The sequence below is a fragment of the Lissotriton vulgaris genome, chromosome 1_1 (genome assembly GCF_964263255.1).
Source record: "Lissotriton vulgaris chromosome 1_1, aLisVul1.2, whole genome shotgun sequence".
Classification (NCBI taxonomy): domain Eukaryota; kingdom Metazoa; phylum Chordata; class Amphibia; order Caudata; family Salamandridae; genus Lissotriton; species Lissotriton vulgaris.
Genome location: NC_141685.1, coordinates 1142629512 through 1142644743, shown reverse-complemented (window position 1 = coordinate 1142644743; position 15232 = coordinate 1142629512). Strand labels below are relative to the sequence as shown.

The 15232-nt window shown below is 43.7% G+C and overlaps 1 protein-coding gene across 1 annotated transcript in view; it reads left to right on the top strand.

Annotated features, from left to right (window-relative positions):
* Positions 1-15232, top strand: part of ESYT1 (extended synaptotagmin 1) — a 481007-nt gene that overhangs the window by 375486 nt on the left and 90289 nt on the right. Inside the window, exon 26 of the mRNA XM_086963895.1 lies at positions 7-128. Within this exon, the coding sequence (XP_086820021.1) occupies positions 7-128 (122 nt within the window). The remainder of the gene's footprint in view (positions 1-6; positions 129-15232) is intronic.

Below are 15232 nucleotides of genomic sequence, written 5' to 3'. Positions count from 1 at the left end.
TTACAGATCTTGTCTTCAAATCACCTTATGCCCGAAGTGGGGGCGCTAAACTTGGATTCCGTTCTGCAGCCTCGTGACAAAGAGCTACCGAACCAGGAACTGCGGCAGCGAAACACCACCGCAAATAAGTAAGAGAAGGACCACCGCAGAGTGAAATGTCTAATTCAGAGTATCTGAGAAGAAAGAAAGCAGTGATGATTGAGTCAGTCAATTAATGTTGCCCGATGATGTTATTATGCCTGTATAGTACGACATGACCAGGTTGTTAAATTCAATGTAGTCACGATTGGCCAGCTGGATGGCCATGCTAAAAAGAGTCTTGCATCAAGAAACCTAATATTTAAAACGAATTTCTTAATGCCTTAGACTAGATCATTCTTGACCCGTACTCACCCCCGTCTTATAGCAGCTATCTGCTTATTGGAACTGGAGTGTTGCCAACTGCTGGATCTACTGGATACTGTAAGCTAGCAGGTAAAAATATATGACTACAAAATCACAGAACCCAAATGTAGACTACCAACTTTATACCTTTAATATTCAGTTCTCCACAAAACATATGACCTGCATGTAATTCTTCTTTTTGCAACTTGCAATCAAATAAGGGAGAGCTGAAGTTAAATAATTTGGGCCTTTAATTGGTGTTGACGGATGTGAAACATCTGCGAAAAAGTAGCAGATGTCCTGTTCGGTTTATTAAGAGTGCATTGAGGTTTAATACAGGAGATATCTTTGTACGGTCAAGACTAGAAAACTTCCAAACCATTCCTTCAATATAGTCAGTAGAATGCAATGGCTGACTCTGTCATTGGCTGAAGAGGCCAAGCAGCATCAGAGCAGCTTGATGACCCTCACTGAGTGTGATGAGATTTTCTTCTTTGATGTCTGTTATAGCTGACTTTAGTCCGCTATAAGGTATCTTGCAGGTCATGAAGTTTCATTCACACATACGCTGTTTTTTTATACAGCAGCAGTCTTTGCTAACATATAAGACCTTATAGCTACCATTATGCATATTAATTCCTTAGCAAAACTCTCCCCTATGACCAGGTGGATTTGGAACAGGCCAAGAATAGACACTAGAACTACGATCAGTAGCCCAGTAATTTTTCGTATATTGAGACGCATACTAGGGTGGCGTGTCACAGACACAGAATAATTCAGCTTCCACAATACATATCCTATTTTCTAAGTAAAGAAAACTTAATTTGCTCAATCATCCTCATTTGTCTGAAGAATAGAGCAGGAGGAGTGTTAAAAGCTCACCAATAACTGTTTTATGTGTTGCATACAAATCTTAATGAGCAATAAATATATCCCCTTCCATGTAGATCATGGACATAGGGTGGAAGTGGATAAAAAGTAGAAAAAAAAATGTTATATGCTCGGGCATATCAAGACTAATTTCTTGTCACGTCTGGTTTTAGAAATCTTAAAAATATGTGTATATTTAATACCTGATGCTGTTTGTGAGAAAGTGACAAATATGTGTATTTTTTATATAATAAACGTTTAAAAGGTTTTATTTAATAGAGTTTGTTTATGGTTTATATATTGTATACGTTTGTGAGTATATTATTTATGAGCTATATGTTAATATATTCACTAAATGTTATAGTTGTGTATATTGTTGGTTGTGTTGCTTTTTTTGGTATGGTTTTTGGACTTAAAGGACCAATCTTCTGGTGTTAAGGTCAGTATGGGGCAAGGTCCAAGGCAGCACCAATAGGTCTCCTTGGTTGGCTTTGGGGCATCCAGGTGCAGAGGTGCTTTTCGGTGTCGGGTGCCCAGTTAATTTCAATGTGAAGCAGTCCTGGGGAAAAGAGGCACAAATAGGTCTCCTTGGTTGGCTCTGGGGCATCCAGGTGCAGAGGTGCTTTTCGGTGTTGAGTGGGCAGTTGATTTCAATGTGAAGCAATCCTGGGGAACAGAGGCCGCAGGTAGGGACTGGGGGTCCAGTCCGACTAAACCAACAGGGGGCTCAGGTCTCCAGGGTCTTGGGCACACATGGCCACCGTCTGTCCACAGCTACTCAGGCTGGGGGGTGCATGTGCATTGGGGCTTTGTCCGGCAGGGTGGCGGCGGGAAGACTTCTTGCATTTCAGGGGGCCTGCCCCAAAAAGTGTGCATTCTGTGACTGGGGGACCAGTCTGGCCAAACCCAAGGTGTTGTTCAGCCCTGCAGGGTCACAGGACTTGGTGGGCACCGTTGGCCCACTTCGACTCGGGCTGGGAGGCTCGGGTGCAGTGATGCTTTTAGGTGTCCGGTTTCGAACAGTCAGAGCTCTTGCTGTTCTTCTTGGGTGCCTGCAGGGTGCAGGGGAAAAGCTCTGCTACTCCAGTGGAGTTGCTGGTTCTTCCTACAAGGGCTGGTGTTGCTCCCAGACTTTTGGAGGCAGGGCAGCTGCAAGATGAGCCGACTTTGGCACAATTGTCGGGAACAGCATTCAGGCCTCAGGGTTGGGGCCAGGTCAGTTGCTGCTGCTCAGTTCTTGCTTTTTGCGGCTCTTCAGTGTCCTTCTTCTTAGGTCGGTGGAATCTGCTTTCCTGGTGTCATGGGCTCCCTTAAATACTAAATTTAAGGGTTTTAAGGGGAGTGAAGGGTGGTAGCCAATGGGCTGCTTACCCTTGTGGTCACGACATCCCCCATATGATTACTTCCTGTGGGAAGCGGGCATAGCCCTGTCCCAGAGTTCTTAATTCTGCCATCACCAAGATAGCGGAATTTTCCAGAAGGGAGCACATCAGGAGGCTCACGTTAGGGGTGTGACTGGCCTGGCAGTGCTACACACCTCCCTACATATCAAATTTCCCACCTGTCCTGGTACCAAATGGGCCTCATGGTAGGGGGGGTTCCTCTCCCAGGTCTGGGTGTAGCTGGCGTTGCATATCAAAGGCAGCAAATGCCTTTGAATCATCCTACCTTGATATGCTGATTACTTAGCCATCCTGCTTGGAGGAGGTGACACACCTCTGGCCAGAGCAGGCATTGTTTCTGCCCTTCCAGAGTGTAGGCTCTCGCCTGCAGCAGGTCAGAAACATGTCTGTGGTTGCAGGCTGGTCTACACCAGTCAGCCAGCACACTAGAGCCTGGTAGTTTTTCAGGTGGCACCTCTAAGGTGCCCTCTGGGTGTATGTAGTAACAAACCCACCACTGGAATCAGTATGGGTTTATTAATACAAGCTGGTTGATACCAATCACCATAGATTTCAGTGAATCCATCATATAGCTGGGGAACTTGTTCTTACCAGTGTCCAGCACATATGCTTAAAATGGCTTCCCATTTCACTTGTGATAGCTAAGAATTGACTTAGGCATCACAGGGGCATATTTGCTCATGCAGATATGCCCACACATGTAGTATAGTGAACCCTGCCTTAGGGCTGTAAGGCCTGCTGTAGCGGTGGCTTACCTATACTGCATGCAGTTTCTTCAGGCATAGCACATAGGGATTTGTTAAACAAACAAAGAGCACAAGCTCGGAGCTGAGCTCTAAATAACCCAATCATCCGGGTCATTGAAAAAAATCTCCCTTGCAGGGAACCCATTAGGTTGATAGAAGAACCCTCATCCACCCACCTAGTTGGTGGCATGCTTCATCCTAGGTGTGTGTTGGTGCCTGACTACAGCAGAGCTGGTTTTTTGGTTTGGTTGTTTTTATGTGAGTGGTGGATACTGTGAAGTGAAAGGTTAAAACTACCTCCAGGGTAGTCAGTGTTATTTTATTGTTTGGTCCATGGGGTAGGGTTTAAATCTTTTGTTCCGGAAGGTGTTTCAAGAAACCCAGTCATCCTTCGTCCACTAACGTGTGGTGCGCGTTGACGTGTGGAGGTCGGTTGTGATCGGGTGAGGTGTGCGAGTCCCTTCTAACATGTTAACCCCTATGTCTCGCAGAGGGTGCGATTTAATAGAAGGCCATTCTCTGCATTATTAAGGATGGGGATGCCCTTCAACAAATACCCGGTGTTCCTAAAAGGGCACTGTCTATATAAAAGAGTTTTTACGGCGTCTTTTAGTCGTGCGAGCTCAAACATTACAAGAAAAAATAATATTCACCAGAAGAGAAGTTTTCTAAGGGGTCATTTTAAAAGCTGGGTGCAAAGGGATTCTACCTCTGGATGGTATACCTGTTTGGGTAGAGAATCATAGTGATAAAAGGATACATAGAAAAAGGGGGATAGTCTCTTATGGAGAGAGCTCAAACATTTAATTGGTAGAGTTCTGGAGAGTTTCTTGTTGTTGCATATATAGAGTGTAGCCTCTTCTTAAGCAAGGTTGTTATCCTAGGCTATGAAAAAGATGGCAGTGCCCTATGTCCTTAGCTCCTTGGCACAAGGGAATTCCACGGTATATCATCATTCAGGCCCTTTCAATGTGTGAAAAGGTGGTAGACCCATCTCTGTTCCTTCTCCAAGAGTACATTTTTGAGGGCTAACCAGATGTACATCTAGTTGTTCTATTACGACCCATTTCAGGTTGTCAATCGTGTGATTGGTTCTTAGGAAATGGTCCGTCATTTTGGTTGTGTTGCGTTTGCATCTAATATTGGTCCGATGCTCACAAATTCTTGTTTTCACCTTCCTGCTGGTCATTCCTATGTAACGTAACTCACAATGGCATGTTATCATATAGATGACGTTGCTGAAATTGCAACTTGTTGGCTTAAACATGTAGACCACTTCACTTGAATTAAATATGCTCACATACCTTTGAAGAGGCGTGGTGAGACAATTTCCTCTCACGCACGTCCACATATCAGATTTTAACCCTACCCCGGGGACCAAACAATAAAATAACACTGGGTACCCTGGAGGTAGTTTGAACCTTTCACTTCATGGTATCCACCACTCACATAAAAACAACCAAACAAAAAAAACTGCTCTGCTGTAGTCAGGCGTCGAAGCACACCTAGGAGGCACTTGGCTTCCTGGGTGGGAACCCGATGATGAAGCTTGCCACCAACTAGGCTTGTGGGTGAGAGTTTTTCTATTAAACGAATGGGTTCCCTGTAATGGAGATTTTTTTCAATGGCCGGGATGATTGGGTTATCTAGAGCTTAGCTCCAAACTTGTTCTTTTGGTTTGTTTAACTTAGATTTAGGGGAGACGACGAGCTCCTTTGCTCTCTTCTCTCTCCATTTTTTTTTTTACATAGCGATGTGTGCCATGTCGTGTTTTCACTTTTATCTGCACCACGACACGCAGCATGCAATAGTAGTCTGCATGAGTTAGTTGTGGGCTCCTTAGGGTGACCAGTACATGATGCAGCCCATAGGAAACCTCTTTAGTTCCCACACCCTGGGTACTCAAGGTACCATTTACTAGGGGCTTACTGGGGTGCTAAAGGAATGGCCAATTGGGGGAACAATTGTACAGTTGTTAGGGAAATAGATCTGGCATTGGGGACCTTGATAGTAAGAACATAGAATACTTCTACCAAAAGGTGGGGGTGACCATGTCAAAAATGGGGACTTTCCTACATTCCCCAGCTGGAAATCAGTCACATCGGACAAATGGGCCTTGCAAATCATTCAAAGGTGCTACACCTTGCCTTTCGTTTCCTCCCTACCCTGTTTTCCTCCCACACCTGAGTGACTCTCAACAGATTATCGATGGTTGTGACAAATGCATGTAAGGTGGAGATCAGAGAGTTCTGGTCTCCAGTGGAAAGTTGATTCTAATAAGTCTTTTGGAGCTTCAGGCAGTTCACTTGTCTCTGAAAGCCGTCCTGCAATCAATTTCAATGGGAGGCTGGAGCAGTGCTTACAGTCAACACAAATGCCATGGGGTACTGCAGCAGGCAGTGTAGTGTGGGACCTGGATCCTGTGCCCGCAGGCTGTATGTCTCTGGAGGTGGCTCGACCAGCAGAACCTCTTTCTGGTAACCAACTATCTTCTGAATGCTAGGGCAGATGGACTGAACATGCGTGTGTCGACTGTCAGATCACAAGTGGCATTTTCACCATGAGTGGGTAAGTGTCATCTATAGAGCTGGTCACTGCAGTTGAGAATGTGCAGTGTCCAAACTACTGCACACTCAATTTCCTTCAGGAAAGTCACTGGTAGGCGCAATATGACTGCAATGGGACGAGGGACTCCTGCCCCCACCCCCGTCCTCCACCCCCTCTGTATCTCCTGCCTCGATTTCTGAGGAAAATTAGATCAGACTAGGCATACGTTATCTTAATTTTCCTAACTGGGCCAGAAGAGCATCATACTCGGAGCTCTAGTGTATTTCTAGAGTATATCCTGCCTCAGCAACAAGGGAGGGTCTTAAACCCGAATCTCTGCAACCCACACCTCCATGCATGGAGATTGAGCAGTGAGAGTAACAGGCATTCAGCCTGCTGGCTGCATAAGTCTGTGTCATTCTTGCAGGTTGACGCCCATTTACAAAGTCCATTTATGCTTGGAGAAATGTGTTATTTGTTGTGGCACTCGTCGAAACAACCCTCGGCCAAACTTTCAGATGCTTTACTCTTTATCCTATCTCTTGCCTGGCAAGGCCTTGCAGTGGGCACAGGTAAGGGCACTTTTATGCTTTTTGTGTTTACCTGATCAGCTTTCTCTATTTAAATCACCTGTTGTGATGCATTTTATCAAAAGTCTGACCTAAATATTCCTCTCAAAGCAGTTTGTCATTGACTTGACCTTAGTGTTGACCTTTCATATGTGCATGCCTTTTCAGCCTAGGCACAACCGCTCACTGCGACTACTAACTCTTAAAATGTTTTTTCTGATTGCCATCTCCTCTGTATGCCATGTGAGTGAACTGTAAATGCTCTGGGTACAACCATTCTACTCCATCTTCTTCATTTACAAATTAGTACTAAGAAGCTGGAGAGCTTTCTTACCTTTTTCACACTGGCCATTCTATCAGTCTGTCAGTGTTTTTTGGGCTGGCTCATTTTTCTAAGTAGAAGAAGAGGCTTCATCGACTGGACCATAAATGGGTTTTGAGTTTCTTTATTGACCGCACAAAAGACCATCCCATCGAGTGAACGATCACCTTTTTGTGGGATTCTCTGAAGCAGAGAAGGGAGGTGGTGCAGAAAGCGACCCTTGCAAGATCGAAATTCATCTGCATCAAAATCTGCTATGTTCTAGCCAAGAAGCAATCCTTTGAAGGCCCTCAGGCTCATTTCACCAGTGCCAAGGCCTCTATGACGGCATTGGTAAATGGGGTGCATGTTCTGGATATCTGCCAGGTCATGTGTGTCTAGATCTGTGACATGTCCATCAGTGCATTCGTTCACGAAACTGACAGGAGATCCATTATACCTGGTGGGTCCTTTCAGATCTGACTCAACTCTTGAGACCCTCCATTGTTTGTAGGTACAGCTGTGGTATCTATTCTAAAGGTGAGGAATCTGCAGTTGAAATTATCGATCTGAGGAACAAGTTACTTTCCTTCAGGAATGCTCTTTCTGGTGGATACTCTATCTAACTGCAGATTCCTCAGCTTTAGAAAGATTAAGAAACAGACCTCAGTGAACAGAGGTTGTATTTACAGGTGGCCACACACGTTCACTTCTGCAGCAGTAGCAAGTTACCAGACAGCCACATTGTGCCATCTATCGGCTCGCGTGAGAATTGCTGTAAAATGTACCCACGCTACCCGCAAACCTGTACCCATGTGAAAAATAACTCTCTGTGTTTGTCTTTCATCACAAACTGACAAAACTAAATTGCACTTTGGATAAAAGACATTTTTCTGTGCCTAAAATGTAAAAGAAAACATGTAGACCTGAGAGGACAGCACTTCATCCCTCCCTTAATTGGCAAGCTAACCTATCATTCGCTTTAGAAAGCCAAAAAAGTGGTAACCTCTATTTCATCCACCCAACTGTCCATTTTCCAAATAAATCTCCTTCACATCGCCTATCAAATTGAGCTAATGCAATGACTGGTTCGGGAACTCCGAGACTATTGTAATGTGACCTATATGGGCCTCTCAGAAAATTGGGTTAATAACCTCCAAACACTCCAGAACCAAGCTGCCAAGAGGTCCCTGAACTTGCAGAAAGTTTGACTGTGTCAAACCAGCAGTGAAAGCATTCCCTTGCGTCCTAGTGGATGCTAGGGTCAAATTGCATTCATCGCAAGGCCTACTGCAACAGATGTCCAACCTTGTGTCTACAAAAACTGTCCCCACATTGCATTTCCATCAGAAATATTTCTTCTGCTTTAAAACACCCAATCACAGCAGCATCTAAAACACAGCTGTCGATCCCACTTAAGCTTTGGGACCCAAACTGTTGATCATCCAGGACCCCCAAGTCAAAGCACTATGCACAGTTTCAGGAATGGTCCTAAAACTGAACTCTTCAGCAAATCATTTTCCTGATTCATTCTTATAGGTATTGTGATAGAAGATTGCAGGCTGACTGTTTTAATATCTCCATGATGTACATTTTCAAGCACTCACTTTCTAATGTACATTTTTTTTATTGCATTTTGATGTCTGTACAAAAAAGCACTAAGGAGTTATTGGAGGATGACAACTGCATTTTACTAATCATCTAAATAAATGAATGTCTTCCAGAATTGTTGCTGTTTGTTAATGTAACTTTTGCAACACAATATAACACTATGTCAAGAGATTGTCTCCTGGCTAGGGCAAAGTATAATATTCTTGAATTAGGCTTTTTTGTTAACTTTCAATGAAGTTTCTTTGTTTCAATCATTGTTTTTAACTCTTCAAAATTCAAGAGATCCTCAGATTTCATAATGATATATATAGTTCCAATGAGACCTTATGCTTCCCCAAATTCCAGACCTCCTACGTAGCAACAGCACTGATTCTTCACAACACCCTTCTGTTTCTGACCTCGAGTACCTGGTCCATGAGAAGTTTACAAATGGGCATTCTCTGAAGAAAATCCACCATCAAGTGCACCACCAGAAAGGAATTTAACAACAAGTGATAGAAAGGCAGATAGCTTAGGTCTGCTAGTGGGCTATGACGAGAAACTTAAACCATCTCAGAGCGCCCCTGAATTATTCATTACTCCTTGGATTAGAAGAGGCAATTTGGTTTTCTACGATCACTTTAATGGACTCTGAAATCTCCATCTTCCTACTGAAGTTCTTGCTCCTCAGACAGAGCTGAATCTGGTCTTAGCCTCTCTAATGCAAAAACCGTTTAAGCCCATTGTTTGAGTGATACGGAGAGCCTGATCTGGGGGACTCCATTTTTGGTATCAATGAGAATCAACAAAAATATCAATGAGTGGTTCTTTCCCCAGAGAGCCTTACATTGTTTTTACAAGGACAATGTTGCATGTTGGGTGCGTGTTGGACAGCTCCTTTCTTTTTCACAAAATTTCTTATGGAATTTCACTTTAACTAGGAAATAATTATTCCTGTTTCCCTACTCACCTCATGGTTTCTGTGTTTAGGAACAACATTCAACAAACTTGATGGTGCCTGGGTTCTGGCATTCTTTCTGGAAAAAACAAATCCTTTCATAGTTTCTGTTCAATATGTTAAGATTGTTTCTTGTATCTTAACATTTTAAACCATTAGTGGATTTAAAGTTCCCAGAGGCTATGCTTGCTTTGCATCAGAGCAAAAGCAGACCAGTGCAGACATTAGTCACCAGCTGTTTAATCCAGATTAGATGCAGTTTCAGTCAGAAAGTTCTGATGGAGAATCCTTCCTGCAGATTCCTTACCTCATAAATATCCTTCCTGTGCCAGACTGCATCTGGAAACCTATTCTGCAGCAATAGCTCTCCACTGGCACTAGGTGGCACCGCACAATTTCAGCCACAACTACTCAGAATGAGATGACAATAGGGCATATGATGCATCAACTGTGCAAACGTCAGTGCCTATTTTCCTATACCTCATCCTCTTAGGCCCAGCGTTCCTCTCTGTGTTTCACTGCAAAGAAAACTCAGCTTTGACCGTCCCTTGGTCAAATGTCTCTTCCTAAATTTTCTGTATGTTAAGTATATCGCAAATGTCAAAAGAGAATACTTTTACTGGCCTCAGGACTACATCTGGGTGTGATGTCCCAGATCAGAACACAACTTCCTGAGTCTGTGATTTTTTTTAATTGATAGGCCCAAAGGCCATTAGAAAGTAGGAGGCCAAAATGCCCAATGCCTGCGGAGGCACACCCAAAGGGTCCTTCTCCCATGCAGGTAAGTCTCCTGATAGAAACAAGTTCCCAAGATAGTCTTCCCACAAACAAATTCGATATGAAAGATACATCCTCTTCATCAGTGAGAAAATGTCCCCGGAACCTTTAGGGGGCTTAACCCCTTAACCACGGCGGCAATTCTGCGGCGGTTCAGTTGAGTGGGCGGGGCTGCGGCAGCCAACGGACGTGTGCAGCACTACGAAGGTAGTGCTCGCGACGGCCGTTGGCCGACAAACGCAGCGAAGGTGTTAACACCGTTCCACTGGTCTCTTCCTATTTGGAGACGATTTCAGTTGTGGAGTAGTTGAAGAAAGAGTATCCCGCTCCATCGCCGATTCTGCACAAGTTGATGTCCTCCAACAGGCCATGGTAGCCCTATTCAAAATGGCCTGTTACTCTTTGGGTCATTTCTCAAAGGTGGCCGACTTCTGTACATTTGGCAATTACAGTGGTCCAACTTGGACACCACCCAACTACACTCCATCTCAGGCACCTATACCTTCCAAGGCACCAGTCTCTATGTCTCTGGCCTGTCATTTAGGCGATCTCCACCCTCTGTGCTAATTCTGGTGCCTCTTTAGTCTCAGAATTGGCTAACATTCAAGTGGATGAAGAGAAAGTTTTTTCCTGTTTCAGCGACATATTTTTTACTGAGCACCTCAATATGATCCAAACCTTCAACCGAATGGAAACTCTTTTGTGTTCTGATTCAGATTTGTTTAGGCTTGTCCAACAAAGACTATGGCTGCAGGACTCTAAGGCTGATAATCTCTTCCTTTCTTACAAAACAGATGTCCGTCTTTAGCTGGGCTTACAAAATGCAGATTTTCCAGAAGTGGACATCACTTACCACTCTGGGCCTCCTTCAGAAGGAATCTCTCTGCATTCATGGTACAAAAAAGAGCAGTAGCAATGGAATTCACTTTGCTCACCACTAGAGCGAATGTAACATTTTGACAGAACTCTTTAAACCTTTCTCTTGTATTTCAAAATCTTTGCTACCTTCCGATGAGTCACTATTGGAGTCTATATTAGTTGCCTTGGACAAACCTTTCTCGAGCCTGATAGGCTATGGGTAAATTGGTTGATGTCACAGGCCGGCACCTTGTAACCCAAACATTTTGTTATCACATGCACCCCCCTCGCTCTCGCTCTCTCTCTCCTCTCTCTCTCTTAAGAGAGAGAGTCTAGTGGTCTAAGGTTCATTTAATAAGCTGAACCAAAATGCCTTCCTCTCTACTGAGAGTCTAAAAGTTGTGTTGAAAAGGTTTTGTCTGATAACCTAGCTCTTTGAACTAGGATTGCCACATGCCTTCTGGGCTGCTATGTCCATGCTTTGTGGGAACTTGCAGAAATGGTAGTCGTTAGTCACTCACAGACAATCCATACTCAAACTTATCTGTGTGAAGACTTTTGTATGTCTGGTTGGGCTGCCTATAGATTGTGGCAGCTTTGCCTAGATATTTCTTGGAAACCACATACGTTTAGATACCTGGGAATGTGCGTTTCTCATTCTGAAGAGGACACGAGGGCTGGTAATCTAGGTACAGTGTTGTAGTCTTAGAGAGGGAGTATCGATTTCTAGAAAACTATGGCTTTGTGCATTATGGACAGGATATCACTGGAAAGATGGTGATGTTACCTAGCCTACTTTAATGTTTTGGTAACTTATCAGTAAAGATCTTTGAGTCTTTCTTCAGCACCCTGGACTTACGTTTACAGGGCATGATTTGGGACAGTGGCATGCATTGGATCACATTTTCTGAGTTAAGTTTCCTTTTGACTAAGGGAGGCCTGGGTGTTCCTGATTTTAAACTATATTCCAAGGTGGACCACCTATGGTGGGCAGGGAGATGATTGGATGGTGTGAATTTGTGAAAAAACTGAATACGAGGTGACAGACTATTGGATGATGCTGTTGCTAACTTTTTCATGGTAGGCAGACTTTATGCTGGACAACCTATCTGACAAATTCCCATCATGCTGAAGTTTGGTATGAGTGGACGAGCAAACCAACTCTTAAGTATACCCAAGCCTTGCATCAATCTTAGAGGCAGAGTGTATTGCTCTGCTGAACAAATTTTCCTTAGAAGTAGTGCCCTTGGAAGTATGGGCATAGGAGTCTACTCCGTTAACTTCTAAATTTTCAAAAGGATGGCGATGAAGGACCCACCCTAGACCGTAGTCTTTTGAATTTGTTCATTCGACAGAAAAAGTTCTATATATTGTTCTTGACTCCGGCTTTGTTGGCCAATGCAGGGGATTGGCTGGTGTCCGTGAATCTCTATGACGTCTAGTTTTGTCTAAAAACCCTTCCTGCGCACAGACATTCCCTGAGGTTTATAGGGGCATCTCAGCATTATCAGTTTGTGGTTCTGCATTTACACTAATGATTGCCTCATGGGTATTTATCACAGTGTTAGCTTTGGTGATGGCTTGACTGCAGAGCTCAGGGGTTCAATTTTTTCCTGTACTTGAACAACTGACTTTGAAGGTGGGATTGCTTGCGCTGGACATGGGACATTTTCAGTGAACCCTGACCCTTCTTCTTCTGCTGGGCTTTATGGTCAATTCCCAAAAGTTGCACTTCATTCTCAGACACAGTTTGACCTTCACAGAAGTGATTCTATTCAGAGCCTGTCTAAAGGCTTTTAATACTCCTCAGAGGAATGCAGGCATTCTGGATATGATTCAGATGTTTTTGCCCCAGACACTGATCCAGCTTCTGCAACTCCTACACCAGTTAGGTCTACTGGCCACGTGCATGCTGTTGTTGATGCATGCTATTTGGTGAATGAGGGCCCCTAAGCAGTGCCTGAAGAAACAGTGGCCCAAGCATTAGAGGAGCCTCTTTCCTTTGGTGCAGAAATATGGTCGATCACTAGTCGATGCTTCCTTTCAATCTGTTTCTGCGTCATCCCTTTCGTCGTCTGCCGCTAGAGACTTCTGATATTTCATATGCCGCTTTGTTGGGCTCAGAAACCCACCTGAATATATCATAGGCTTAGGGCCTATTGTTCCCGTCTGAGCAGCTCATACATGTAAGTGTGCTGGAGCTGTGTGTGGTCCGTCTTGCCATGAACTCCTTCCTCTCAACACACAGGGAGAGACAGAGGAAAATGAATTACTCAAGCATGCCCTCCTCTAATATTACACTTCACAAAAGGTGCTTGGATCTATTTCCTATCACTATTGAAGCCCAGGACAATGTCCCTATCAATGCCCGACATCAAACAAGATGTTTGAGTAGTCACCTCCGTGGACTTCTTCAGATCTTGCAAGGAAGATGAGGCATAAGGCTATCTTATCTGATACATTTGGTGGGTAAACAACCAGTACAACGTGGATGTTGCAACACGTTGCCATTACAACGCGGTTGTTACAAGTAAATGGCATTGCATGCCATTACAACGCAAATTTTTACCATGCATGTGCCTTTACAACGGATGCCTTTACCATGAATTTTGTTGTAAAGGCATGCATGGTAAAGGGATATGCGTTCAAATGTAAGTATTAGGTAAGTATGGGTTTTTAGGGTTTAGGGTGGGAATGGGTTTTGGGGTGCCAAGGGTAATTTTGGGGTTTCGGGGGAGTATGGGTTTTGGGGTGGAAAGGGTAATATTAGGGTTTGGGGGTATGGGTATCGGGGTGATAAGGGTAAGTTTAGTATTTTAGTGGGGTATCGGTACTGGGGTAGTAAGGGTAGTTTTAGGGGGTTATGGATTTTCGGGTAGTAAGGGTAACTTTAGTGTTTTAAGTGGTAATAAAATAAATATATACATATATATCTATATTTACTTACCTTAACCACTTTTATCAAGTGTATGCCTTTACCACACATGCCTCTGCATTGTAATGGCATGCGTGTTAAAGGCACATGCGTGGTAAACGTTTGTGTTGTAATGGTAACACATTGTAACAACACTTGCGTTGTATCAACTGTGTTGTAATGGCATGCGATGTAATGGCATGCAATGTATCGTCATATATTCATTTGGTGCACCAAACAGCGATAGGAGGATGTTGTAAGTAGGTTCTGGCTTCACCTTTGACGAATACGTGACTACAGGGGAAGACCACCCCTCTATCTAGACCATGATACCAAATGCCTTCTCAAATTGGGCAGGTCACATCAAACATGTATCAGATATGAGAGCCTCAGGCCTCACCTTTCTTGCATGTTCTGAATACAGTTGTTAGGCAGGGAGTTTGCAGCCGCTGAAAAAGACCACTGACTAGTTTTGCCCACTTACCTCAGTCGAAACATGTTGTTAATAGTGATGGGTGTCTGACTCAACATTGTCAGATGAAACTATTGTCATTATGAGTTTTTAATTATATCAAGGGTACCCTTAAAAGGATACTTTTGGGTATACCTGTAGATATTTTTATAGAACATCTGCATCCCTGTATTGTCCTTTTTCAGAGAATATCTAGGAACTCCCTTCTTGGTTGAGTCTACTGAAGTGGTATTGTCCTACTTCATTGTGGGGGGCTACCTATGATGAATCATGCCGCAAAAGGTTGTGGGTGAGGCGACCCCTCAAACATCTTGTTTGATGCAGGACATTGATAGGAACATGAACTCCTTCCTCCCTTCCATCTCAGGGAACACTGGTGAAGTTCTGTTCGACAACAATTCCGCTGACCATTATTTCATCACATAAGGCAGCATAGTGGTCTTAGACCCTATGTTGGGAGAAAATCCTTCTATGGAGGCAAGTCAACAATAGAGCTTTCAAGGTGAGTGTGTATGATATAAGGCATTTCTTTCTAGGGGACTATTAGTGGAAACTTCATCCCGAAGTGATGGAAACAACCTTTTTCCAGATCTCTTTTCCACGGCCCAGCACAGGGACTGTTGTCAGTTTTGGTTCCTCTGGATTTTCCCTCTTTTTGATGCATTTATTCCCATGGTCTTCTTTAAGTATTCCTACTGATTTATTTTATTTTTATTTATTTAAAAAGTTTTATATAGCGCAAACAAGATCTTTACAGATATCAGAGCGCTTTACATAGACGGGTACATGAGGGAGCAAAGTCAAACAGGTAAACAGGCTTTACATAGAAGGGTGCATGGGGGA